The sequence below is a fragment of the Aspergillus fischeri genome, genomic scaffold (genome assembly GCF_000149645.3).
Source record: "Aspergillus fischeri NRRL 181 1099437636245 genomic scaffold, whole genome shotgun sequence".
Classification (NCBI taxonomy): Eukaryota; Fungi; Ascomycota; class Eurotiomycetes; order Eurotiales; family Aspergillaceae; genus Aspergillus; species Aspergillus fischeri.
The window spans coordinates 720061-747060 of NW_001509773.1; the positions used below are offsets into that span (position 1 = coordinate 720061).

The 27000-nt window shown below is 50.5% G+C and overlaps 12 protein-coding genes across 12 annotated transcripts, besides 2 other annotated features; 5 read left to right on the forward strand and 7 right to left on the reverse strand.

The window, feature by feature from the left end:
• Nucleotides 1–1056: 1056 nt before the first annotated feature.
• NFIA_103890 (uncharacterized protein) lies at nt 1057–2106 on the reverse strand (the record flags this gene model as incomplete). Its single annotated transcript, XM_001266797.1, has 1 exon — nt 1057–2106. The coding sequence occupies one exon, from the start codon at nt 2104–2106 to the stop codon at nt 1057–1059; it is 1050 nt and encodes a 349-aa protein (XP_001266798.1).
• A 1514-nt stretch (nt 2107–3620) lies between these two features.
• NFIA_103900 (uncharacterized protein) lies at nt 3621–4367 on the reverse strand (the record flags this gene model as incomplete). The annotated part of the gene is made up of 1 exon (XM_001266798.1): nt 3621–4367. The coding sequence occupies one exon, from the start codon at nt 4365–4367 to the stop codon at nt 3621–3623; it is 747 nt and encodes a 248-aa protein (XP_001266799.1).
• A 1399-nt stretch (nt 4368–5766) lies between these two features.
• NFIA_103910 (cyclin-dependent kinase) lies at nt 5767–6921 on the reverse strand (the record flags this gene model as incomplete). Its single annotated transcript, XM_001266799.1, has 4 exons — nt 5767–6019; nt 6079–6242; nt 6306–6814; nt 6885–6921. 4 exons carry the CDS (start codon nt 6919–6921, stop codon nt 5767–5769), a joined length of 963 nt encoding a protein of 320 aa, XP_001266800.1.
• An 864-nt stretch (nt 6922–7785) lies between these two features.
• NFIA_103920 (putative prefoldin subunit 1) lies at nt 7786–8297 on the forward strand (the record flags this gene model as incomplete). The annotated part of the gene is made up of 3 exons (XM_001266800.1): nt 7786–7815; nt 7877–8043; nt 8129–8297. The coding sequence occupies 3 exons, from the start codon at nt 7786–7788 to the stop codon at nt 8295–8297; spliced, it is 366 nt and encodes a 121-aa protein (XP_001266801.1).
• Nucleotides 8298–9898: 1601 nt separating this feature from the next.
• Nucleotides 9899–11536, forward strand: NFIA_103930 (uncharacterized protein; the record flags this gene model as incomplete). Its single annotated transcript, XM_001266801.1, has 3 exons — nt 9899–11134; nt 11199–11264; nt 11327–11536. 3 exons carry the CDS (start codon nt 9899–9901, stop codon nt 11534–11536), a joined length of 1512 nt encoding a protein of 503 aa, XP_001266802.1.
• Nucleotides 11021–11087: a microsatellite.
• Nucleotides 11537–11902: 366 nt separating the features above from the next.
• NFIA_103940 (putative mitochondrial carrier protein) lies at nt 11903–12993 on the reverse strand (the record flags this gene model as incomplete). The annotated part of the gene is made up of 2 exons (XM_001266802.1): nt 11903–12846; nt 12942–12993. The coding sequence occupies 2 exons, from the start codon at nt 12991–12993 to the stop codon at nt 11903–11905; spliced, it is 996 nt and encodes a 331-aa protein (XP_001266803.1).
• Nucleotides 12994–14062: 1069 nt separating this feature from the next.
• NFIA_103950 (ceramidase) lies at nt 14063–15200 on the forward strand (the record flags this gene model as incomplete). Its single annotated transcript, XM_001266803.1, has 4 exons — nt 14063–14158; nt 14214–14400; nt 14453–14969; nt 15023–15200. The coding sequence occupies 4 exons, from the start codon at nt 14063–14065 to the stop codon at nt 15198–15200; spliced, it is 978 nt and encodes a 325-aa protein (XP_001266804.1).
• Nucleotides 15201–15519: 319 nt separating this feature from the next.
• Nucleotides 15520–17035, reverse strand: NFIA_103960 (putative toxin biosynthesis protein; the record flags this gene model as incomplete). The annotated part of the gene is made up of 4 exons (XM_001266804.1): nt 15520–16396; nt 16457–16565; nt 16629–16767; nt 16823–17035. 4 exons carry the CDS (start codon nt 17033–17035, stop codon nt 15520–15522), a joined length of 1338 nt encoding a protein of 445 aa, XP_001266805.1.
• Nucleotides 17036–17863: 828 nt separating this feature from the next.
• On the forward strand, nt 17864–20625 carry NFIA_103970 (BRCT domain-containing protein; the record flags this gene model as incomplete). The annotated part of the gene is made up of 4 exons (XM_001266805.1): nt 17864–17956; nt 18023–18462; nt 18520–19909; nt 19978–20625. 4 exons carry the CDS (start codon nt 17864–17866, stop codon nt 20623–20625), a joined length of 2571 nt encoding a protein of 856 aa, XP_001266806.1.
• Nucleotides 20626–20812: 187 nt separating this feature from the next.
• NFIA_103980 (ESCRT-II subunit protein VPS25) lies at nt 20813–21492 on the reverse strand (the record flags this gene model as incomplete). The annotated part of the gene is made up of 3 exons (XM_001266806.1): nt 20813–20925; nt 20975–21050; nt 21106–21492. 3 exons carry the CDS (start codon nt 21490–21492, stop codon nt 20813–20815), a joined length of 576 nt encoding a protein of 191 aa, XP_001266807.1.
• A 494-nt stretch (nt 21493–21986) lies between these two features.
• On the forward strand, nt 21987–23186 carry trm8 (tRNA (guanine46-N7)-methyltransferase; the record flags this gene model as incomplete). Its single annotated transcript, XM_001266807.1, has 3 exons — nt 21987–22156; nt 22213–22400; nt 22462–23186. 3 exons carry the CDS (start codon nt 21987–21989, stop codon nt 23184–23186), a joined length of 1083 nt encoding a protein of 360 aa, XP_001266808.1.
• Nucleotides 22991–23016: a microsatellite.
• Nucleotides 23187–23549: 363 nt separating the features above from the next.
• On the reverse strand, nt 23550–26144 carry NFIA_104000 (LIM domain protein; the record flags this gene model as incomplete). The annotated part of the gene is made up of 3 exons (XM_001266808.1): nt 23550–23873; nt 23927–25923; nt 26045–26144. The coding sequence occupies 3 exons, from the start codon at nt 26142–26144 to the stop codon at nt 23550–23552; spliced, it is 2421 nt and encodes an 806-aa protein (XP_001266809.1).
• Between the last annotated feature and the right edge of the window lie 856 nt (nt 26145–27000).

Consider the following 27000-nt stretch of genomic DNA (forward strand, 5'->3'; position numbering starts at 1 on the left):
AGGAGGGTTATTGAAGAGGGAAGTTCGGACTTCGGGAGGCGGGCGGGGAGCGCGCGCAGGTTGAGCTTAGGCGGTTTAGTTGGGTTTGTGACTTTGGCGATGAAGAAGGGTCGGGTCCTGTGTGTTGTGGAGCCTCCACTACTAGGTAGTTACTACTACTAGCACCATGATCTTGGCTTTCCTCTGCAAAATAACATCAAGAACCCTTCACTTCTCATCTCTCTTTTTTCTGCTGGCTTCATTTCCACCATCAAGTAATGTTCTTAAGCTGTTCGGAAGGTGTTTTGAAAGCTTACATTCCTCGAATACCTAACCTACCTAAATAAAGTACCGACTTGCAGGTTACACTGAAAGGCGCACGAGTCAGTCCGGCAGGTGCATGGCTATGAAGGCCCTTGCTCTCACCCTCGCCAAGTTGGGGAATCAGAGATCCAAAATGCCCCTTGGCGATCATGATAAGAATGCATGAACTCATAATCGGCGTCTGTGTTAGGCTACAAGGGTACCTGCGTCCAGATGCCCTCCTCAGCTTCGAGCTTATGATGCTTTGCGGTCCGGATATATCCATATCTGTCCCAAGACGAGCCTATAGCATCTTGTGTCGCGGCAGGTCAAATAACCCTGCACTGATTAAGATCTGTTGGACTTCCGGGCTTCGGGATCGCCGTATAACTCGGATCATTCCAATTCGTTGCTCATATTTACATCATTTTTCTCGTCCAATCCATCAAAGTCATAAAGGTAAAACATAATCACATGAAGATAATCGTCACACATGTCCGTCCCAGAAATCACATATCACAATGGAAAAAGAGCAAGCATACTTATAACATACAAGGCCAGCGCCGATCTATGCATTATCAGTTGTTGGGGGAGCTCCTTGAGAATGCTCAGTCATTCAAAGGAGACGGGGAATTCGTTTTCGAAGACGCCGTCGGATCATTGGAAGCAAGTCATTAGATTATGATCGTCGTGAGCGCGGCGTGCGAGATTTTCTGGATCGTCTTGTGTCTCTCGTTCGCCTATCCGAGCTTTCGCTACCTACAACGAAGACGGTTAGCTTCTGACGGTCAATTTGAGGAGCGAGGGAGACATACTTGCGCTCGTGTAGTAGTCGGAGTAATAATAGTAAGAGCTGGGGTAAGTGTAATCACTCTTCTCGTCTTCATCCTTGCGCCTCCTCAAGCCTAGGCACAATGCAAGAGCGCCGAGTATAATGCCAATGGTCGCCAGACTTCCCCATTTGGACTTCTTTTCGCCGCCTTCTGAGGCGGATGGCCGAGTGCCAAACCAGGTACGCCCTTCGGGTTTGCTTCCGTGCGCATGGTGATGGTATCGCTCTTCGACATATGTAGTATCCTTTCTCTTCCTTCTACCAGGACAAAGGCAGGCGAACAGGGCGTCCAGAGCTCCCTTGCAACACATACAGGCGCATAGCAGGAGCAGGATAAAGACGCCAGCAATTACGCCGATGACTATACCCGCAATCGCACCACCGCTCAGTCCTCCTCCGGCCGCATGGACTCCGATCAAAGTTGCGCCGTCTGTTCCCACAGGTGGAATGAAACCTTGTGTGGTCGTCGCAGTTGCAGTCTGGGTCATAGTCGACTGTGTCGTTCCCCGGACTGGAGGCGTCGCAGTGGCTGTTACCCATATCGATGAACTTCCCACAATACATTGATCATTGGCGCAGACAAACGCAGCACCACAGCATGTATTGCCGCAAGCTGTTTCGCCAAGGTCGGTCCTGCAACTGGTCGAGCCTGTTGCGGTAGGTATCAGGCTACTCCATGTAGAAGTAATCGTTTTGGTATCCGTCTCGGTGATAACGTAGGTAGTGGTATAGTATTCCCAAGTTCCGCCGCCGCCGCTGCCGCCCGACGAGTCCAAACAAACTGCTTGTCCCTGACTGTTGGTACCGCAGGTCTGGCTGGAGGTGCAGCATAGCTGACTGTAATAGCCGCAAGGGTTCGCGCAGCGCTTCTCGAGACTAGCTTCTTCGAGACTGACCTCTTCGACTTCCAGCGGTGTCGCAGCTGATAGTTGCAACTGACTCAGAACAGCCAGTATCGAGATCGTTGGCCGTACTATACGAAATGTCTTCATGGCGATGGAGCAGTTTCGAGGAAGCTTGAACGGCTGGCGCAAGGTAACGATCAGTCGCCCACCCTGGACTGTTCGCTGCGATTCCTGGCCAAATCAGCTTAAGCCTGTCACTCGTTGAGCAGTCGACCAGGTCAGAGGCAGTGACACTTTTGACAGGCTATACTTCGGATAGTTCCGATAGCAGGAATGCGATAAAGCAGATTCCACGAGGTTTTCGAAACGAACGGAATGTAAAAAATTTTGTGATAATGATCGAAGTAAACAAAAATGTTTCTATGAGAGAAAAGAATGGAAGAATGAGGAGCGACCCGGCAGCTCGTGGAGGTCTGACTGTCGAGACTCAGCACAGCTCCCAGCCTCCTCTCATCCAAAACCCAACCACCGGATTTCCTGATACTAACAACCAATAGCTACAACACAGCTGACGCACGATATATTGCAATAATACAGATTCAGAGACTGCCTGGAAATCTAGGAGGCTGGGAATTATATCATATTTTCCTGTTCTGTCCTATCAGCTTCCCTAATAGTAACTGAGCATCATCCGTCGGTGTGATTGGCATCATATCACTGCCCCTCACATGAAATCCTCCCCGCTCTTTTGGGTGCCGTCCCTGACAGCATCACTCCTAGGTCACAGCGTTCGACTCTTCTGATCGCCTGACTTTAACGGCCGGCGAGACTTACTCAGACCGTCAGACGGGCCATTGACCGTCTAGAAGCTCCACCAACAGAAGATCCCAGAAATTACCCGGCCTTAGTATCGGCCAGCAACTAATTGCATCAGCCATCAGGTCGACGTATTCGGTAGGACTGTCCACATCAGGCGTTCTAATGCGTCAACTCTTTCTCATTGATACGGATTCTTTTGTCTCCTGTCTTGTGCTAGCTAAGTATCAAGGCTTACTGACGTGTCGGCTGTTCGGATTCGAATCGCCAGAGCGGTGTATACACTGATATGCTCCGTACTCATGTAGGAACAACACATCTTCAGGCAATCCGGAGACGCTAATGCCGTGGAAATCCGAAAGTCAAAATCTTGGGCATGAGATTGGGCATTTCCTGCGCATAGGCAACGCATTGAATTTCACTGTATCCACCAGTTCAGGCCGCGTTTGATCGAGTCCATTCTGAGGGAGGAGGGGTCTTCATAACGTGCCTAATGAATGAGTCGATCAACCTTGAACAGCATATCTACAGAATACCTTTGAATATGACGGTCGTCAGAGATAAGGCAGTGAAGTGAAGTTATCGGGTCAATCTGTTTTTGCTCGTCATGTTGATCGATGAAAGTATTTCGTCTTCTATATACAAGCATATTGGGAAACATAGCGCCATTTCAAAATAAATGCGTACATATCATCAGTCAATCGTTTCATGGGTCATCCAAAGCGTAAAAGAGAAAGAGTCGTCATAACAGGGCCAATGTGTGCGATGCCCAGTTGTAACTCCTCGTAGACAAACTTAATAGGGTGTCACATATTGTCGACCTCATGGTTCAGTGCCTCAAAGGCTCAAATAAACATTCCCGCCACGCCAACAACCATACCAAAAACTAAGTCTTGTAGACTGGAGGTTCGGCCAGATACAGCAATGTTCGGGCTACTTCCCCCCGTGGCATACGTGCCGCAGTACGCCAGGTTGAGCCCATGGCAAGCAGCTTGACTCAGACTCGAGCAAACAGACGCGGCGGCCGTTGGATCACCGCCCGCAACCGTGACTCCTGCACCGCCTCCTGCGACGGTGACTCCGTAGCGGCCTCCAAGTGCCGCGGTGCACTGCGAATACTCGCTTTGGCAAACGGACCAGTATGACGAGCATATGCCTGCATTGGGGAATGTGGTGGGGACATAGATGAACGGATAAGCCCCGGTCAGCGTAGAGCCCGTTATTGTAGCGTCGTTGGTAGTCGTAGTCGGTGCCGCGGTTGCGGTTCCAGGGAATCTAAAGCTGGCGCCTGTGCCAGTGGACGTCCCCGTAAGACTTCCTGTGCATTTTGCCCCTGTAGGGCAGCAAGCGATATTATCGGCGGCGTCTCGAGAGCAGATCGAGTCGCTTCTGCAGCAGACGTCCGAATGGCCTAGGTTGGTGCAAGGATCGTAATCCCCCGGGCAATTATTATCGGCGCGCTTCAGGATTTGTAAGACGTCGTATGCTCTTTTGCTGATTTCTGCGAATTGCGGGGGAGAGAATGGCAATGTCTCTATAGATAGGACCGTGGAAGCGAGGAATGTGGCCGTGATCCACAATGAAGCCTTCATTCTGGCTGCCAGAGGCTGCGATCCGCCCACTGGACCCTATCACAGCCCAGCTGTTCCAATATTTGTCGGAGTCAACGATTATAACGGTGTTCCAAATATGGTTCTGGAGATTCGGTGCCAATTAGGCGATAACTTTGGCGGCTAACAACAAATAACTAATAGATGTAGTAAACCAAACAATTAGTATTGTTTTGACGGATGATGGTAACTGCACAGGGAATCGACGACCCAAAATGAATGATCATAGGGACTTTGGCACACTTACAATTTCTTCTTTCTAGAAATCTTATTTTCGAATCACTCGGATCGGTCAACGAAATGCAGAGCGAGGCGTGGATGATGTATGCCTCCATAGTCCATAGTGGGCTGCGCTTCCAGCACAGTCTCCACCAACATCCCTGCCACAGCAACGGGGCGATGGGCCATCGTGTCCGACGGCCAACCGCAGAATCCCTGTGCACATGTACCTTTCTTCCTGCTGGTTCCTTTGTTGGGTGAATAACTTATTTTGGGCTCTCAGAGTCTTCCAGAAATACATTGTTGGTTGAACTTCTTTTCGAGATGTCGTTGTTGGTTCTGATCACACTCACCACCTAGATAAGTGCTAGTGACCACTAGCTTTACTGACCTTAGAATTGTCCTCATATGTTCATAGCTTTGGAGTACAAGATGGTCACAGACTGAATGTTCTCCAGCCTATATCTACACAACCTATATCTTGTAGTATTCTCTTTTACAACCTACGTACCCTTCCTGCCACGTAGATATATATCTACTAACCATCAAAATCCTCCTTGAAACATAAACACTTGTCCACCAAGGCTGCAGAATAAACAGCCAAAGAGCATTATATAGATCTATGTGATGTATGTGTTTTACTATATTTTGGACTTCTTAACTTACCCTATTATCATATTAGTCAATAAACTTGGATGGTTAACTATAAGGGATCTCTATTAGATAAACCAGCTGTGCTCCTTTTGGTACAGCACTTTTCTGAGCAGTCGAGTTCTACTACAATTGAATCTGTCCAGCATACTTACTTTATTTAAATCATAAAGGATACCCTCTATATAAACCCCCACACCTCTGACCTTTGTCATAAACGTAATAGCATGGTAGACAGTAAGAAGTTGTTTAAATAATGGGTCAATGATGCGAGTAGGGTGCGAGAGTAGTGTTTAGGGTCAAGTGTTGCGAACTACAAATAGCAGGGAACAATGGATCACTTAGTCCACTATGGTGATGCTGGCCTTCAGGTGAAATTGCTTGGTTTCTGACTAGAGATATGGTCTTCGACCACTCGGCCGTCCGTATTGACTTCACTATGAAATAATCTATTCACCAGTTACTATCCAACATTAATGATGTTATGATATGCTCTCTTTCTAGAGATTGGTTAGCCACTGCCCTGGGTGCGGCTGGAATAGATTGAGCTGCTATCGCGGAAGTAATGGTGCATGCAGGCCTGCTTTGCAGATAGCCTCTGAGCTGGATCATATTCAAGCAGGGCATCCAGAAGCTCGCAGCCAGCACTGTCTAATCCTGGGACCAGTGGAGCTGGGGAGCGCCTCCACTTTGGGAAACTGGGCTTGTAGTCTGGCAACGCGGTAACACCAGGCCAGATCTCTTCATCTGGGGTGCCAAGGAGACTATAGAACCAAGTGTCAAACTCTATTGGGCCAACCCGACCTAGCAAAAAGCTACGCACCGGAAGATCTTAAAAATCTGATCAATTTCCGAGTCACCAGGAAACAGTGGCTTGCGCGTACACATCTCCGCGAAGATAGCTCCAACAGACCACATGTCAACCGTGGTGGAGTACTGGCGTCCACCGAGCAGAATCTCCGGAGAGCGATACCAAAGGGTAACCACCTTAGAGAAACAATATTTAGCTGGCAGGCTTAAATGACGCGTTTCATGGCTAGCATTTATTACCTCGTGAGTATAAGTCCGCAACGGGACACCAAAGGCGCGCGCCAGTCCGAAATCGCCCAACTTCAGGTTTCCCTCCCGATCAATAAGTAAGTTCTGTGGCTTCAAGTCACGGTGCAGGATACGGTGGCTGTGGCAGTAGCGGACACCCTCAACCAGCTGTGCCATGAACTTCTTCACCATAGCTCCATCTAGACCCAGGTTGGCGCTCATCATTGATCTGTCCGGCAGAGTTCTACCACGACCGCCCTCATGGATAGGTAGGGCATCCATGTATTTCTTTAGGTCACAGTCTAGTAGCTCCATGACAAGATAAAGCTTGCAGTCGTCAACATATACAATATTAAACAACTGGACCACGTTCGGGTGCTTCATTTCCTTAAGAAGGGAAATTTCCCGAATAGCGGTGCTGGGGACGCCCTCGTCCTCAGCCTCAAGTCGGATCTTTTTCAGAGCAACGACACGGTTTGGGTGGTTCACCTCTCGAGCCTTGTAGACGACACCGTACGTTCCTGGGGAGCATCGATGCGTGAGTTATAGTATACTAGGCAGCCACTTTGGATAACTGCATCATCACGTCACCTTCGCCAATTTTCTCAATCTTTTGGTAATTCTCCATTTTGAACGCGGCTTTCGGTTTCTGTTTCGTTCCTAACCGTATAAAGGACGACGGATGGGGCGAGAAAGAAGGAAGGGGAAAGGAAAATATAAGGCTACTACGGAGGACTTGGTGCCAGACCTGGGGGTTTGATTAGTTTGCATAGCAGGCCCCAGTACATATCGTCCATACAATACCTCTATATTTTAATACCGTCTCATCATTACTGGTAAAGCTACGCGGATTACGGCCCATTCATCTCAGTCCTAGGGCTTCAGAAATAAAGGAGGAGTATAAACATTTGCACCATTTTACAACCAGCTGTAAATGTACCTATTCGACACTGTTTTGTCTCGTCGTTGTCCTTTAGGCACTAACCTCTGGCTCTCCGGGGTATATATATCTTGACTACTCCATACAACAACGAGATAAATCTCAACTTGTAATCAATCCATAAGATCACAAGCAGATAGTGAGTAGGTACAATATCTGCATATCTTCATATCCTACCTAATCTAACTATTGCAAAATAAAATAAGTTCCTCGAGAGATACTATAGATCTGTACCACCCGGGAGCCCAAACCCTATGCCCTATGTAGCCGTATTTGGTAATTTGTCCTACCGCCCAGCGATCGGAGGAGCTCAGGCCAAGTATGGGATCATAGGGGACAACTCTGTATATTGGCATCGCTCACCACTCCATCTAACTGCATGGAGGATCCGCGGATAATTCGAACAAACACACATGCTTGAGAGACCTTCATAGTTCCCAAATTCATAGTACTCACCGCAACCATACTGAACACGTCCCAATTAATCGATCCGAAGGACGCGAACCTTTCCCCTCATCAACTACCCCTCCACCTCGTACATCTGCCCTCGACATGTCTATCCCCAACGAAGCTCTCCAGAAGGTACGAGTTGGCTGCGGGCGTATATCTCTACAATATTGCCCCCCTAACACTGGTTTTATAGTTGCTGCAAGAGATTGAAGCTCGAGCGATCAGCTCGCAGCAGCAGATCGGCGTCACCAAGACGCAAATCACGGCAAAGCAGAAGAATATCCGCCTGCTCGAATTGACATCGAAAGAAATTGGATCGCTATCTAAAGACACAAAGGTCTACGAGGGAGTTGGGAAAATGTGAGTACAGGTTCTGCGTGGCTACTTAGCTGTCCCAGAGAGTGAGGATGTCGAGACGAGGCTGACTGTTCCTCTTTTGCTCTAGGTTCGTGGCAGTTCCGATGGACGCCGTTGATAAGCGGTTAGCGTCCGAGACAGCTGAGCTGAAAACAGACATCGAGGGTCTGGAGAAGAAATTGAATTATCTCGAAATGACGCACAAGAACAGTCGCGAAAATCTCGAACAGATTCTGAAGTCCGGTGGACGAGCATGATTAATGAAGTTGAACACAATATCACATGTGCACGGCAAGTCGGCAGACAACAACTGCCTCAATCATATACTGGGGAAAGCCTGGGATGAGTTGAGACATCCCAGGGTATGGCAGAGAGCAAAACGCTCTAGACGATTTGCAAGGTGCTTCGATCTGTCAGGTCACCAGGGCTGTTGAGCAGACGCAAGTGCGATGAGACCTCACAGATGCCCTGAACAGGCCAGCTCCGATCGCTCCTTGGGAGAGTGTACAACTACTTGTGAAGAATACCCAAGAGTATGAAGTATGTCCAGCGGGTCCGATCGGGTTGGGTTAGACAAAGGCAGGCCACTTCTCATCTGGAGACCGATACAACTAGGGATAGTGTGGATCAGAACCATATCTAATGATGACTGGTTCCGGTACCAAAACCATATATGAGGTATTCTTCACTTAGTCATACTTCTGCCCATTGCAGGGCATCAACTGTGGCAAAGTGAATCCGGACCAATCAACCGTAAATCCGATAAACTAGCCATCGATCACGGAGCTGTCAGGCAAAAAGGCAGCTCCAAAAGTGCAGCTTAATCATATCTACGCGTAGTCTCAAATCTCTGATACCTTAAAATAAGGCAAAGAAGGGAGATAGAACCCTCATCCGCCACAGGCCCACCTGAATCTAGTATCACGGCCCCTAAGTATTGCGTGGGTGGCGTCATGTGCAATCGGGCAGCAACAGCACCAGATTCCAGTGTTCTCATCCCCGTCACGAGGGATGTCACGCCCTAGTGTCAGATGTGTGGATACACAGATGGCATCTGAAGAAAGATCCTGACAAAAGTAGTATGAATGTTGCCTCACGGAATAACTCTTGGGTCACAGCGGGATCAACCGATTAGTTTCCTTGGATCAGGAACAAGGAGGGTGGAGTATTGGATATGGATCTGGGGATTGTATTAGAAGTGATTAGGCGCCTAAAGCAGCGAAAATGTAAAGATTGGCATCCAGTTCATCCCATCTAGATCGTTCTGGTCGATTGTTTCTATAGCCGCCAGTTGGCGTTTCGCCGACAATGACAATGTGCACTCGGGATAGTGCATGCACACTAGATCTCGAGGGGAGTCAATATTCGGAGCTGTCTTTCTATCGTTATCAAACCCACAGTGGTAAGCGAAAGGGAAATAAATAGGAGAAATCAGCAGTACTCCATAGTTAGGCTGCGACCGTTGGCGACGGGATGATCTCTCAGTCTGAGGTCTCCTGCGATACTTAAACCTGCTTCCTCCCCCACTTCAGCTGAATGTCATCATCCATTTATCCTCGTCTGATCTTCGTAGCGCTGGCCGTTCCCGCTTTTGCGAAGCTGTGGCTGGTTCGTCTTGTCGATTTTTTTTAGAGCCAGTCCTATTTCTGTCGTTGCCTTTCATCTCTTCTTTTCTTCTCTTATGTCCTATCCTTCCCCCCAAGTCCTTGCAACTCTATACAACTGCCGCCCACCTCATATATAGATTCCTGCGCCACCCCGCTTTGATACCCCACGCGGTTCAGCCTTGTCAGCCTCGGCCACGCAACACGATCACATATATATTTAAATTCCTAGGCAAAGGCAAGCGCTGATCAAGATGCCTCGTCGTGCACGTTTAGTCACCGAGTCAGAGTCAGACTACTCAGAGTCGGACGTCTCCATGGACATTCCCCGCCACAGACACTCCGTCAGAAGACGTTCTATTTCTCGTCATCGTTATGATCCTGATTTCAGCAGCACGACCTATCTGAGTCCTGTCTTGCATGAAGACGTCCGTATCCATCGCTCCGCTTCAACGGGCGCTCGGCGCCGCCGTGAATTGCAGCCCCCTCCCCCTCCTCCTGCAGTCGTTGTTGATATCAACAACGTCTCCCGCAACAAAAGCACGAACAGGAGTGCCAACAAGAACCGCAAGCATCGCCAGGAGGATACAACCATAGTCGATATCGAGTCGGAGGATGAAACTGTTCTCCGAAAGCACCGTCGACCCCGTGCTAGCACCAGCGTGTCTCGCGAGGCTTCTCCACGCCATGAGGCGCCTCCTCGTCACCAACGTGATTTTGAATTGGTGATTGATCAACGGATGCTCGAGAAGAACGATGTACGCCAGGACCTCGAGCTTATGAAGCAGCAGATGGAGATCGAACGTCTTGAGCGGGAACTTGCTCGCCGGCGCGGTGAACATGAGAACAACCAGACTCAACTTATTAAAGAAGAAGAAAACTGGTACGAAGATGAGATCAGTGATCGTCTAAGACGACTTGAGCGGTTTGAGAAGAAGCAGCGCATGGAGGAGGAACAGCGGCAGGCCGAGTTCCGCTTCAAGCTACGAAAATTCGAAGAGGCGGAGCGTCTGGCTGCGGAGCAGGAAGAAGTCCGGGCCAAGCTGCGAGAGGAGAAACTTAAGGAGCTTCAGCGCAAGATTGAGGAAGAGGAAGAGCGCGAGCGTCTCAAGAAGGAGCTCCGCGATGAGCAAGCAAGGCAGCTACTCGAGCAGATGGAACGTGAGAAGAAAGAGGCGGCCATGAAGCAGGCTGCTATCGAGGAATGGAAGATCGCCGAAGAGCGGAGGCGCATGGCTGAGCGGGAGGAGAAGGAGAGAAAAGACCGCGAGTTCAGGACTCGACTAAAGATGGAGTTTGGCTACACCGAGGCAGAGATTGAGGACATCATCAACAAGAAGAAGAATCCGCCCAAGGAAGAGGAGAAGAAGAAAGACAAGGAAGAGAAAAAGGAGAAGGAGAAAGAAAAGGAAAAGGAAAAGGGAAAGGAAAAGGAAAAGGAAAAAGAGGAGAAAAAGGAGATTGATCACCACAAGACTACGTGGATCAAGGTAAGTGATCTGGATTCAGCGGGCCCAAGCCATTGCATGAAGAGTCTAACACAATCGATTGCAGGTCCACCGCAAGTATATCCTCCCAGAGACACTGATTGCTTATCGCCTGCCTTGGGATTTCGATGAGGTAAGGCATCTGTCTAACTGCACGTCAAAGATGGCGCCATACTGACCTCTTTCCCCCCATAGCTCGACGGCAACTACATTATCATCAAGCAATGGATCTCTGAAGACCTGCAGGAAGAGCTCTTCGCCCACACTCGGCGACTACGCGAAGGGAAGCTCGTCACCGAGACCTCAAGCACCCTGACCGAACTCAAAGTCAATGATCGCAAGAAAGACAGGATGTTCCTTGTGCGCAAGAAGAGCCCCAACCGGAGGGCATGGATTTTCACATAATGAGCCTGTTGATTTTTTTTGCGTGGTATATTGGAATATATACCATATTGTTTTTGCATTGGGCCTTTTCGCATTGAATGCCCAACCTCAACTCCCATTACTCTTCGCTAAAGACGGTGTCCTTTTTTTTTGTGATGTCTGATGATATATGATACGTTATTAGCCGTCAAGTTGTACTCAGTTTTTGAGCTTGTGACTTATTGTCTGGTTGAGATGGGATATTCATCGCTATCTATGATACAAGAAGCTCAATATCAGGATGGAACGCCATGTTCTGTTTCCCGTAATTGCCTGTAAACTGCTGCACGAGCACCGAGAAGTCTCAAAGAAGGAAAAATATAGTATGGCAAGGTCATAATTTTATCATCATAAGTCGATCTTGTCCTTTTCAGCCCAGTGAGCCTCAGCCCGCAGAATCAGCTCCTCATAGACGGTCCAGGCAAGTGCTGAGCTGAGTGCCTTTCTGGTAATGCGTAGTCCCAAGCCACCAAACAGACTTCGAACGCCATCCTCGCGAATCATCAAGCGGACGGCACGTATCATGTTCCCGTATTTGCCAGGCATGAGCTGCAGACGGGTCTTGACGGCATCAAAAGGGTTAGTGATTGCCGTGGCCAGCCCGGCAGCCAATCCACCAGACACGAAGTTGATGGATGAAGACGAAGTCGATTTGAGTGGCTGCTCTGACTGCTCTGAGCTCGCAACTGAGGCTAGACGTCGTTTCAATTGCTCGTAGAAAAGAACATAAAGTCCAGCATACGGGGCATCCCGCGCTGCAGTCGCCCCGAATCCTGAAAACAGGCCCCGTACACCTTCTGTACGGACGATATCGCGCCCTGCACTGTAGAGACTGCGATACGCATAATAATCTGATTCATAGCGTACCTTGAGCACGGTGACCGGCATCATCACGAAACCCGCAGCTGTGCGTGCAACGGCACCGGTGGCTAGATTTCCCCAGTTGGATAATTTGGGTAGCGCAGACGACGAGGTACGGGATTTTCCATCACTGCTAGATGCGGCGATGGCCATGGAAGCCTCTGTCTGCGCTAAGCCTTGACGTAATGCATTCAGACTGGTGAAATATAGAGCTGAGCCAAAGCCCGTTCGAAGGGCCGAAGGAAGTGTGCCACGCCATAGACCGCGGATGGGGTGAGGAGAGGAGAGAATCGTTTTGATAGTAGGTAGGAGAGAAGCGGTTTTCTGAGACTGTTGTACGCGGGTCTTGAGGAGGTCTGCGGGTTGTAGAAGGATGGAGGAGGTTAGGCCAGAGCAGAGACCGGCGGCGAAATGGAATGTGGTTCTGGATGCTGAACAGGAATAGAGCATTAGCAAATCTGTCTCGGCGCTGAGACCTTGAGTTTGGTAGTCTTGTTCAAAGAATAGATAGTCACAACGTTCGTACATGTGGAGGTGGTTTTCACCGGCGTCACTGCGTATGCAGCATTGTTCGACATTTCCCCTGCAGGAGTTCCACAGGTTCGCCCCGGGAGTTCGATCTTCTATCAAGTTTCGCAATATAGGCGCAACTGCTTCAGCTCATTCGTAATAACAACAGCACTCCAGCACCGTATATGAACCAGAACTCGGAGACCGCTCCGCGGTCGATCTACAACGGCATATGCGACAACCGCATTTCAAAAACAAATCCAGTGCTAATGACGTGTAATGGAAGGTCTGTCAGGACAAAAGCCGAGTCACTTCCTAGTCATGCAGTGAGATTTGACTGTGCCTTTCTCGGCGCAGAGGGTCTCCAACATTTTCTCAGATGCACGACCATCGGTGAAGTCATCAAGTTTCCGGCCGATTGCTTGTGATTGGCTGCAGCTGACCAAACACCAGCCACATCTGGATATATCTTACCGCCGTTATGTAACCATACAGCGTATCATACGGTGATACACCTCTGCCTAAGGTACCTAGTTAGGTACACCCTCTGGAGCGCTAAATCATGTCCATTCATGTCTTCTGAGAAGGATACGTCCATAGATGAAGCGATATATGGAATAATTGTATTTCTATTTACTTAGCTGATTTCATTCGAGATAACTTTCTGCAAGCATTCCATGCAGATGAAGAATGCATAGGTGATCTGAAAACAGCATCCATAGGTAAAAATATCCTATCAAATGCCAATCAGGTACCTCTCTCAGTTGGATGAAATCGATCGATCACTGGTAATTTCATGACGATACGGCCTCCGCTGGGGCTTCGGCAGCCCGCGGAGGGTCGGTCTGGCCAATGGGCGCGCTGAGAATCGGAGTTGACATTGATGGGTCCCGCTGATTTGTGTAATTATCGACGTCACGGGCTTGCTTGGTAGGTTCCTTGCATACCTAGGTAGGAAGTGCGCCCTTTACCAGGGAATAGTATCTGTCTACCAAGCCAGGTACATGACTAAGGTGCCTCTTGTCTGTCTTCTCACATCTTTTCTTTCCCCTCTTCGCTGCGATGCCACCCATATCCTAACCCTTTTACTCGGCGCAATTCAAAGAGGCTGTCCTATACCCGCCGCGGAGAGCCACCATGCCTCAGTGGTCTTTCCCAACGTCCATTCCGTATCCGCCTTCCAAGGCCGGATATTGGAGCCCCGTCACATCAACATTGAACTGGTGTGAAGAGGTGTGTATAGCTTCGGCTGGGCTTCTGTCTTGTGCTCACATGTTATGGATTATAGGATTACTATGCGACCATCTACTCCGCCGAAATCGTCAATAGTATGACAAATCTCTTGTTCATGTGGCTCGGATTCAAGGGCATCCGGAGCTGTCGGCGATATGGACACGACACGATCTTCCAGGTAGCTTTCTACGGATATCTCGTAGTTGGGGCTGGAAGTTTCCTATTCCACTCGACTCTCAAATGCAAGTCCAGTCACTAAGAAGGATAAGTGCGAGATTGCTGACTGCCTACTAGACCCGATGCAATTAGTTGATGAGCTCTCGATGATCTACACGACCTGCTTGATGTGCTATGCCTCGTTTTCTTACTCAAGACCCCTCGGCTTCCGTATTGTTCTCGCCGTCGCATTGACAAGTTTGGCCGTCTTTATCACTCTTTACTACCATTACCTCCAGGACCCCGTATTCCATCAAAATGCGTATGCGCTTTTGACGATCGTCGTCGTGTTGAGAAGCATGTACACCATGGAAGTGACACTTCGACCCTCTTTGCGGTACTCGACTGAGGAGGACCGGCTGGCTCGTCAAAAGAAAGATCTGCCCGTGCCTTCCAAGGAACAACAGCATTACGAGAATGTCAGGGACGTGAGGACTCTCAACACAATGTGGTTCATGGTTGCCTATGGACTAGCGATGTTCCTGGGAGGATTCCTCATTTGGAATTTGGATAACCAATTTTGCCCTACGCTCCGCAGATGGCGTCGGGCAGTGGGGCTTCCTTGGGGTCTTTTCCTCGAGGGCCATGGTTGGTGGTACGTTTAGTGTATTAATCCAGTACTCGGCTTTTTGCTAACTTCTCCTGCAGGCATGTCATGACCGGTATTGGAGCTTACCTATATATCATTTGGGGTATCTGGCTGCGCCATTGCCTGAACGGACGGCAAGAGGAATATGAGCTGTGGTGGCCTCATTTCTGGAACTTCCCGGAAATTGTCCCTGTCAGTACTGACTCCGGAAGTCGACCGGCCAAGAAGTCAATCTGATTTGACCAACCTATATGTCCTTTTTGACTCGAGCCTGCCCCGTTATCTGCGACACGTGGAGCCAGGCGCTCCAGACTTGCTCAAGTTGCATTAACGGTCTATGTAGATCATTAGAATCAACTAGCTTATAGAGGTCTGCCCTGAAATTCCTCAGGGTTATCTTATAGACGAGAAATGAAGTTTATGAGAAAACAGGAAGCTGTTTGACAGGTTTCGAAGCGAGTTTTGTCTATATCGCACTGATGTGGCGTAGATGGTCCATTTTGTATTTGTCTATTGTAACGGCGCTCTTGTGATTGCATGGCTATATATGAGACTCTTATAACTTGGCCTTGGAATCCTTCTTGGGTCTCACGGGAGCAGGTACATGTTCCTTCCACCGTGAATCAATAGTCACTCTCTCGATCTTCGACTTCTTGCTCCACTGATCTCGGAAGGCTTGCTCCTCCGCCCTCCACCGCTCCAATTCTTTGCCGAGCCATCGGCTCGCCGCCTCGCCACACTCACTGGGCGCTTCCTGGGCGAGCAAGTGACCATAATTCTCGAGATATACGTCGCGCACACGTCCCTCGGCCGCACCGCCACTGCCGCCAAGCCCCGTGCCTGTATTCTTCATCTTGTCGGCCATCATCTCGGGGAGACACATGTCCGACTTGCCGGCGAAGATATACAACACGCTCGGGCGGAGGTGCTCAAGCTGAGCAAAGATACGGGACGGCTCCGGCCGATAGAAAGGAAATGAGCCAACGTGCTTGGGGTTCAGATCGGGATGCGTGACCCGGTTAATCGGGACGTTTTTGCCAGGGGGCCCGTCGTAGTTGGGCCGTGAAAAGGTGAAGACCTCCTGGTGGAGAGTCGTTGTGAGCGTGACTGGTCGGTCACTACCCTGAGAGGTTGCGGTGTCGTCTAGCGGGTGGACGGCGGTAGGGAGGTCTCGGAGACCGTATTTGATCCAGCGGTCGAGGACGCGGGCGTCCCAGGTTTGGTAGAAGGGGTTCTTCTTGAAGGCTTCTGCGGCGGCTTTGCGGGATGGCCATTTGTCTCGGCGGTAGGTGGAGAGTTGGGTCGTTTTGGCGATGACGAGCTGGTCTTTGAACAGGGGTCGTGGCTCGAGCTGGGTGGTTTGGCGTTGGATGACTGGGTCTAGTAGGACCAGGGAGTGGATGAGTCGGGGGTGCATTAGAGATAGCTGCGCCCTGCGATAGCGTTAGAATCGCTTGCGTTGACCTTTGAAAGGTCGAGTCAGGTAGACTCACAGGTGAGCGCCGCCCATGCTGTGGCCGATTCCGACGATTGGACGGGGCATTTCCTTGCGCTTGACATTGACGAGATGAAGTAGATCTCTGGGGTGATCGAACCAGCTAGCTGTTGACATGAACTAGTCAGTCCACCACGTTCGAGAGGTTGGCCCGATAACAATCAACGCACGATCATTTCCTAGAAGATCCTCATTGAGCACGCTGCTTTGTCCTTGGTGCGCCACATCTGCCATCCAGATACTTCGAATGCGGAACCCATTGGCTTTGGAACGCGCATATATCTCCTCCCAGAGTGGTTCATAAAGCTCCTGGTCATGAAGTCAGTATGCGCTCGCGTGTGATCCGTAGAGTACATAGATATACCTTTGGGAAGCCATTGGCATGAGCGGCGAGTATGGTTACATCGCCAGGCTGGGGTTCAGGGTTATCGAGTGGAACGTATTGTTTCACAGCCAGATGCAGTATATCTTCTTGTTCGTTCGCAGTGGCTGCTGGATATTCTCTGATATGTTGGCATTCTACCACATGTTCCACGATGCGGAAGGGGCCTGATATTGATGACGATGACAATGACATTTTGAATCAATCATCCCACAAAGAATGAAATATGAAAAGGAAGAAAGAGCAGAGAGAAGGATTGCTGGACATCAATACAAGTAACGATCCTGCCATATCGATAAACCGGGGACCCCACTATCATGATCATTCTTGGGGACATGCAGAACTAGTTGCCGGGGTTTGGGGGATGAGCCGAGGAAGCTGAAGACTGATGGGGACGGAACAGGTACAAGGCGGATCACCCAACTGCCGGGGCGAGTGGGTGTATCTAATTGGCGATCAATCACCGGGCCAGTTCGGCGGGAATGAAGCACTTGTTACCATATTTTGTGGCTATTTCAAATTCACAAAATACTCGGAAGATGTCAAACCATCTTAGCCGGTAAACGTGTGATTAAAACCCGCTATCTCTACTCCGTATGAATTTACCTATGTGTTGAAGTACGTCGCAGGATACACACTCGAATACTAGGCTCGAAGTTCGAAGACCGAATCAATGAATTGTAGCATTACAATGCAACCAATAATAAGAATACGACACTTAAACTATGCTTGATATCACTATCACCAAGACTCGTGTTGCTTTCTAAAAAAGGACGTATCGCATTCATGCACAAGTCACGTGACATGGCGTCGTGATGCCTCGCGTTCGGCGCGTCGCATCCGTCAGGCATCATTTGCAGATGCACAGTCGCTAGGACAACGTCTAGGTGTTGCACTTATTTACGCTTTACCTACTTCATCGCCACGATACTTGTACTGGTTGTCTATCAGGAGGCTCAATAAATAAGCAAGAGACACAGAGAAACCCAACGTTTTCTACCGACTGCGGTCTCCATTTCCGCCATGGCGGGCCGCGACGAAGAGTTCCAGCTCTTCGACCAATGCAAAGTCTGTATAATTTGCTCCAAAGACCTCAGCCCTGATACGGCTCATCAGGTACGCATATTTCCTTCTTGGTATCGTTGACTGTACAATCTTGGTTCGACTGACTTCTCAAACTAGCTCGCGTCAACGTTCGAGGCGCATGGCGGGGAGACCATGATCTACGAGCCGCCAGCAGACTTCCCGCCCCTTACAGAAGGATTCACGCATCTGATATCAAATACTGTGGATTTTCCTGCATTTGATGCTGCTAATGACGCTCTTATCCCCGTCGTCAAACCGCAATGGGTGCAGGCGTCTCTAGCGAAGAAAAAGTTGGCCAGCCCGCGACAGTACAACCCGGATCCTAGGCTATTCTTGAACGATGTCGTCGTCATGTGCGGTGATATTCCAGAAGGCGATAAGGATGCGATTATTGGCGGCGTTTTGGCCAAAGGCGGCCTCTACAGTCCCAGGGTGTCGGGTATGGTCACTCACTTGGTCGATCTGACGGTGGATTCCGATAAGGCGCGAATTGTCACTTCCCGAAAGCTGAACATCAAGATTGTGCTTCCCCACTGGTATGGCTGTGGTTACCCTACAAGCTTTGATTGAACTCTGATTGACCGCATCTAAAGGTTCGATGACTGCCTCAAACTAGGAAGAAGAATCGACGAGCGCCCATATACTCTTCCAGATCCTGAAATCCTCCGCGCAGGTACAGACGCGCCGATTCGACCATCCGAAAATCGTGATATCATTGGCGCCTCGACGCTTGAGCCGACCAACCTACCAGCGTCTATCGTCACTGCTCATCCACGGCCAGACCTCGATGTTTTTCAAGGGAAAAAGATCATGCTTTCGGCAGATCTTGCGATCGGCATACATCTAACTAACACGATTGTCGAGGTGATCAGGGACGCTGGCGGCCGGGTGACATCAGACGTCTCGGAGGCGGATATCTACATCTGCCGTTACAGATCTGGATTCGGTTATCGCCTGGCGTCAAGGTTGAATAAGGACGTTGGAAACCTCTCATGGCTCTACCATATGATCACCTACAATGCATGGACCTCGCCGCTACGACGGATGTTACACTACCCCATCTCGCGCGTTGGAATACCCGGGTTTGAAGGGCTCAAAATCAGTCTGTCCAATTATGTCGGCGAAGCGAGAATCTACCTAGAGAATTTGATCGCAGCCGCGGGCGCAGAGTGTACCAAGACACTAAAGCAGGAAAACACGCATCTAGTGACCGCCCATGGCAACAGTGAGAAATGCGCTGCTGCAAAAGAATGGGGGTTGCACGTTGTGAATCACCTCTGGTTGGAGGAAAGCTATGCTAAGTGGAAGATGCAACCGGTATCTGATCCCCGCTATACTCACTTTCCTAAGCGGACGAATCTAGGAGAGGTGGTCGGTCAGACACGCCTGGACAGATCTGTGCTAGAGAGCCACTTCTTTTCTTCTTTGGAGAGCACAACTCAATCATCAGATAGCCCTCGACGAGCAATGCAGACCAAAGACCAGAATGCCGATGCCGGAAAGACATCAAGCGCTATGCAGCCACCTACAGTCAAGACCGTCGATGCTGAGACTGCGACACCGCGAGCAGCTGACAAGTCACGTCAAATTTCAGAAAACAAGAAGCCACAGACGCCCGCACGTGCTCGCTTGGAGTCGGAGGGCAAAGAGAACGACACACCGTCTTCAACGAGCAGTCGCAAGTCAAAGGAAGCGGCTTTCAATCGACTCCAGGAACTCGCACCAGATATCGCCTTGTACGAGAAGGAAAAGAAGCGAGTCGGAGGTGTGATCTATGGCGGGCGAAGAAAGAGCGACGACGACAGAGTTGTGCTAAACAACGCCAAGAAACGCAGATCCGTAGAACCGCAGGAAGAAAGTGACGAAGACAATGCGACCGGGGCGAAGAGACAAAAGAAGTCGAAACCTCCTATTGCCATGCACCTCCTTATTACTGGATATCAGAAGTGGGTGGGCAATTTGAAGAAAGAGGATGCAGACAAGGTATGTTGCCAATTCATATTTAACTATATGCACCAGCCCATGTTTGGCAAGGAGCTAACGATGATCAGCGCCAACTTCGCGATCTTGGAATCATGGTTGTGCAAGATGCACGAAGATGCACACATCTCGCCGCCCCATCTATACTGCGGACCCCCAAATTCGTCAACGCACTGGCATACGGTCCTGCGATAGTGAACATTGAGTTCATCACGGAGTGCCTCAAGAAGAATGAGCTTCTGAACCCTGACGACTTCCCCTTGGTGGACAAAGCCGCCGAAAAGAGGTTCGGCTTCTCTCTAGAAAAAGCGAGGGCCAAGGCGAAGAAGAACAAGAACAAGCTCCTGCAGGGCTATCAAATCTATTGTGTTGAGTCCATCCGTGGAGGATTTGAAGCGTTCAAGTCCATTGTGGATGTCAATGGAGGGACCTGCACCCTTTTCCGCGGAAGGGTCTCCTACCACTCGCAGCGGGAAGAGAGCGAAGACGATAGCTCAGGGGAGGATGACCTAAGTCGTAAAGAGGTCTACCTTCTTAGCAGTGTATCGCCCGAACATCAGAAGCTCTGGCCACGATTTTCACAACTGGCACAGAGCATGAGCAAGACACCACGAATTGTGCGCGTGGACTGGCTTCTGGACATTGCCATGTCCCAGGAGCTGCGTACGGCTGAGGGATATGAGCTGAAGGAAGACATGGTTGACCAGGGCGATCCCTAGACAGGGCGTCTGCCTGGTCTTGGTGTTAGGTTTGCTGCATAGCCAAGCCGGTGTTTCTCGGGAACTTACCTTGTACATGGATATGATGGATCAATGTCTGGCTCTTTAGTTATATGGGATTAGCAGCTCTGTGCAAATAGTCATGCAGCTCCAGAATTTGACTTTGGCGTTTCAAGACGAGTTCGGTTCAGAAAAACTTGACACCTTCCTGGCCTTCACTGCCGAAAACCTGGGCCTTGCCGCGTTTTACAAGAACGTTCAGAGACTTGAGCATCACGTCTGCATCCATACCATGCCATTCTAGAAGATGTCAGCGACGACTTCCTGAAGGACAGAAGCATAACCATACCTTGCGACATTGTAGCCTCCCCATCCAGCAGCTCGTACACCGTCAGGACAACATTCTTCTGCCCTGTCGCTTCCACCTAGAATCGACCATCAGCAAGCTAGCCAACAAGCAGAGGAAACGGAAGTACTCACCCAATCTGCCACAATCCCCGCCCACTCCTCCGGTCTCCTCCACCAAATCCAGGCCACCGACTTACTTCCCCCATCGATCCATTCTGCCCGCCTCCCGCCACCCCCTTCCTCTTCGGGTTTGGCCATCCAATCCAATACAGCCCTGGCCTCGCTCAGACTTAACCGTTTCCGCAGCGTAGCATTATGGAAGAGCGGGCTCTCGATCGCTTCAATCAGCGAGAGGCGGTAGATGCGATAATGGCGGCACCAGGATTGGATGAGCGAGGACCATTTCTGCAGCTGGGAGAGGCGGGTTGTGCTGTTGGGTTGGGGGGTGAAGAACGGGGGGAAGGAGTAGGTTGGTGGGAATTGGAAGGTTGTTGTGGGGTGAGACTGAGTCTGAGACATCTTTTTCGTTTCCGGCCGGGAACTGGAGATATGGTTAGTATGATTGTGGTTATGCTGTGGGAGGAGCCGTTGACATACTGAGGCCGATATTGACACTGCGGATGCGGGGGTTGGTTGCGGTACGGTATGGAGGATTGCTGGTGGGACGATGGTGAGGTTATTCTATGAAGGACTGTGCATTACTTTGCAGGAAGTTGAATGGACAATATGATTTGACAAAAAGAGATATTTGACAAAACGAAGAGAGCAATCGAGCTGTGTGGGGTTTCTATTTGGAGGTGTACTCTTACTCCGCCAAGCTCACCTCCGACATTCTGACGGACGTCACGCTTCCGCTCAGGGAAAAAAGTCCGATCCTCCGCCAGCACACCTCCGGCCATTGCACGAATATTTCTCTATCGGGGATTGCAATTGCCCGTCACACTCCTAACCCCCTTTGTAAGGGACATTCTTCACTCGAAATCATAAATCAATCCCAGAACAGAGTTACAACCATGACACCACCCCCGCCCAAACGCCAAAAGCGGGATGAATACCGCAAAGCAACAGCAGAGGCCGCCTCACAACCCGGCCCCAGCGACGTCGCGGAGATCAAGCTGCCCAAGAAAAAGTACTATCGCCAGCGGGCGCACGCAAACCCCTTCTCGGACCACCATCTGAATTAGTATGTCCCCACGCACATCTCTACTGACACTATCCGTCGCTAATGTGTGATTACAGCCCCCTCAGCCCGGCGCACATGGACTGGTCATCGCATTACCCTGCCTTTGTGGATCCGGACCCGTCGCATACCAACCTCGCCGGGGCCCGGAAGCTCCTGAAGGATGTGGAGGTCGTGGATATCGGGTGTGGTTTTGGCGGGTTACTCATTGGGCTTGCGCCTCTGCTGCCGGAGTCGTTGATAGTCGGTAGGATACGGACATATACACACGCGCTGAAAGGGTAGTGCTAACAGAGCATGGAAATCAGGCATGGAGATCCGCGTCTCGGTCCTCGAATACGTGACGACGCGCATCCAAGCCCTCCGGGCCCAGCAGCTTAAGCTCAGGGCTGCGACTGCAGCCGCGACAGCAGCGTCGGAAACTCCGTCTCAGCAGCAAGCTCAGATAGACGGGAAACAAGCAAACGCAAACGCAGCTGCAGATGCAGCGTCGCCCGTCCTCTCAACTGACACCGAGCACACGCCTACCACTCTCGTCCCGGGCTCCTACGAAAACATCTCCGCAATCCGCAGCAACACCATGAAATTCTTCCCTAATTTCTTCGCCCGCCACCAACTTTCCAAGATTTTCATTTGCTTCCCGGACCCGCACTTCAAGGCCCGCAAGCACAAGGCCCGGATTATCTCCGAGACGCTGAATGCTGAGTACGCCTACGCTCTGCGGCCCGGTGGGCTCTTGTACACCATTACCGATGTGGAAGAGTATCATCATTGGATTCTGAGGCATTTTGGGGTGGAGTCGGGAGCCGAGGAGGAGAGTGAGGAGAAGAGCACCAGTGCGAATGCGAATGCGAATGCGAATGCTGGGGTGAGGGAACTCTTTGAGCGGGTTTCGGAGGAGGAGCTGGAGAAGGACGAGTGTGTGCGGGTTATGAAGGAGGCCACCGAGGAAGGGAAGAAGGTGGCTCGGAATAAGGGGAACAAGTACGTGGCTGTCTTTCGGCGAAAGACGGATCCTGAATGGCCTGCATGACTCTTTGTCATTGAGCATAAACCAAGCGATCGCGGAATGCAGAATGAGTGCGGATGGTAATGGCATTGATAGATCTGAAACATGCTATTCTTGAAAAAGATGCTGCCTGTCGAACTCCATAATATGATTCAAACCAAAAAACGTCGTCTTGCAGCACCCGCTGCATGCATAACATACCATATCGCTGTAAATCCCGCTTGCTTGCATATGCAGTCATCTCAAACACAGTAGGCAGAATTCGAGAAGATCAATCAAAAATGCACACTCTAGATCGTAACCTTGAATGGCAGCGTGACAGCACTTCATTTGCTGACACTGCGGATGGAAGAAGCGAGGCTGTGGTGCAGCCTAGATTGAGTATCATCACTTGGGTGATGCCTTCAGTCGGATGCTCTCGCATCGCTCACATACAGCCAACTGGACCGGACCCCCAATGATCCGACCTTTGGACGTTCGCTTGGGCTCGCCCTCTCGCACAAAATACCGGCCATCCGGACCGAAGCCGTCGCCACACTCGTGACAGACGAAGCATTCATTGTGCCATTGGCCCCCGACGGCGCTGACCACAACGTCCTCAAGGACAGGCTTCTTGCAACCCAGGCATCGAGGCGCGGTGCGCCGAGAATGGCATTGAAGGCACCACGCGAACCCGTCCTTTTCCACAAAAGGAGTGTTCGAATCGAAGGGCTATACAAAATTAGTCCGGTTCACTTGCAGTGTTGGGCAAGGTCAGAACGTACATCACCACATTCGGCACAGAAAAAATGACCAACATGCCACTCGGCCCCGCACGCAACGACAATTTCGCCTTCAATAGGGGTCTTACAGCTCTTGCACCTGGGGCTAAACTTCTCATGGAAATCCAGATGACAATAGAAGCGCAACATACGCGCCTCCTCGTCGTCACTTGGCGCCTCCGCCAATCGCTCATTGCGCTTGGCCTCGGGCTCCTGATAAAAGGCTACACATTCTAAGGGCGTGTGGCAATGATGGCACACGAAGCACTCTGGGTGGAAGCGAGCCCCCGCCGCTGTGACAATCTTCCCTGCAATGGGAAGCGAGCAGGACTCGCATTTCGCTGTTGGTACTCCGGAGCGTGTATAAGTTGACAACCAGGGCTTCTGTGAGGACTGCGCAGGTTTCTGAGGAGATGATTGAGTGTGGCGCTTTGTGATCACTGGATCTGGCAGAGGCCTAGTACCTCCCCTTTCCTTCTGACATGATGCTGCCATCTCCGAAATGGTGGGCTCCTTCTCGTCCGGAACATTGATAACTGGTATCGCCGGCGGCTCGGATACTTCAATAGCAGGGGCAGCAGGCTGCGGTTGTGGTGTTGGGGAGGCCGAGTCCTGCCTCAGGCTATCACGCTTTTGCGGTGACGGAGCCTCAGTGGGCTTCCAAGTCGGGTCGAAACTCACGATTGGCCGGCCAACGCGATTACTGACGGCTGTGGGCATAGGCAGCTTTGTGCTTCGATCTTTGAGCTTCTTACTTGTAGCCGCTCTGATTTCTTCGCTGCGAATCTCAAGGCCATCCTTCGTAGGAACGGCCTGAACGGCCTGCTCTTTGTCCGCATCCTCATCAGGGGCTGCTTGCGGGAGCGGGTCGTTCGTCCTATAGTCCGGATTTCTCGATTGGGTTGGATGTTGCTTATGTAGCTCGAACCGCGCCAACTTGTCAACGAACGGAAGACTGCTTAGTCTTCCCGGAAGGGGTCGAGAGCCTCGCGGTAGGGCATTGCGCGGCTTTGCTCTGAGAGCCGACGAATCGGATCTGGAAAATTCCGGTCGCTCATCCTCCTCGGGGCCACGAGTGTCTTTCGGTTCCTCGTAAATCGAGTCACGAGGATTTCGAAAAATCCCTCTCGATGACTCGCTACCAAATCTCGAAAGACATGAGTTCCCGCCGCCTCTCGATTTCGAGGGCGATTCCTCGGCGGGCAACGCAAAATCGACTCTGACATTCTTCCGCGGCGACGAGGACTTTGTAGGGCTGCTTGCAGAGTCCTCCACCCCATGCTGGCGTTGTCTGTCATACTTTAGACCTAAACCTGTCCCCCCAGCATCAGCAAAACGGCTGTCAGAAGAGCTTTCTGAGGTCGATCCATGATTATCCATGGGCCCACCAATTTTATCACTTTGGCTGTGAGAGCGGCCGGCGTTCTTTGGCGTCTGGGATTCTCTGTCCAGGTCGGGGTTATGATACGGCGCATATGGGTTTTTGTAGGGCACACCGGGGTTCTGATGCATCCAGACTAGCTCCGTGGCTTCGTCTTGTGCAGCCTGATGGAGGCGGATCTCATCATGCAAGTCCAATTCCTGCAACGCGTCCCGCAAGGAGCGTGCTTCTTCCTTCTCTACCCGCCGCTGACCACTCTCACGATAAACAGCATTGGGAGATGGAGGCGACGGGCGCGAGAAAACGTGCGATGGTGAAACATTCTTACGTATCGGCACCATTCTTGGTTCCTGTACTAATGGGCGCCCAGCTGAGCTCCCCAAGGAGACGTGGGGTTCGAATGGGCGATGGGTAGACAGAGAGCTGCTGGCTCGAGGTCGCTCTCTCTCGGGCGAAGTAGGCTGGGTGCCGGGGTGTCCATACATTGACATTGACGACGACGCTCGAGGAGGGAGAGTCTCTCGAGGGGTCGAACCTGATCCGGTTGCTCTTGATGGAATGGGTCTAGATCCGCTTGGGCGGACTGGTCGATTCGTTCGCAAGTCTTTCAGATAGTTTGCTGGAGATAAGTCACATATTAGCTCAAGGTAATCACGCTGCCAACTCCAGAGGGGTCAATCTGTCAAAAACTGCGACAACTTTCCAAGAATGTCATGAGTCAGCGAGCAATGCAGACTCACCGAACTGATCGCTGGACATATAAGTCGGGCCCGGGGGGGTAACCTTCCGCTGGCCATCTTTGGCCTTAATATGGCCGGGAAGATGAGGTATATGCATCATCTTGGGCTAGCTTCTTGAGATGTGAAGAAGTCTAAGATCACAGTAAGGATTCAATGGAGATGAAGATCTCTCTGATGAGTTGTTACCCTCAGCTCGGAGCTAAGTAGATAAGGTACCTATGGAGTCATGTCAGAGCCAATAGGCTCGCAGACGGTGGCTGGAATAACAGGGATGGAATGAACTAGAGTGATCTTTTAGGTTGACTAAAGTTATGAAGAGTTAGTTAGATTAGAATATGCTTAGATTGGATTGTTCAAGTAGAGTAAGAGTATGTATTTGTAATTAATGCAGGGAATCTACGGAGTAGTGATAGTTCTCTTATTATTGCTACCTTATCATATCCTCATCCTGGGCGATGGAAGAAGCTTTGACCACCACAACAACAAAGATGCAAACACGTCAAACTTCCCGTCGCGAGGCAACGCGGGGTTGTGCTTATGTCAGCCACTGACACCTCAGGCTCTAACCCTGAACAGGACTAGTGCATTTCGGACATTTGTCCTCGTGGGAATACGAGTTACGGATAGTACTTTGTTAGTAGGATGCACCGCATAAATAATTCCGAGGATGAAAGATGATGAACATGATGCCTAAGGTATGACTGGCGAAGGCAGATGTAAAGGAAACGTCTGCCTATAGTACAGTATCATGATGTGAAATCATGCTTAACCAGGTTTCTACCGAGCCTTGCATTCTGATCCATCTTCTCCAGAATCTCACCCCAGTTAGAGAGATACTCCACGGGCTTAATCTCCAACTTCAACTGCCACTTTCCAGAAAGAATCAGACTATCTACAGAGTATCCATGTCTCCGCACCGGTTAATCGGCACGGTAGTTGCTGGTTGATCCTGATGC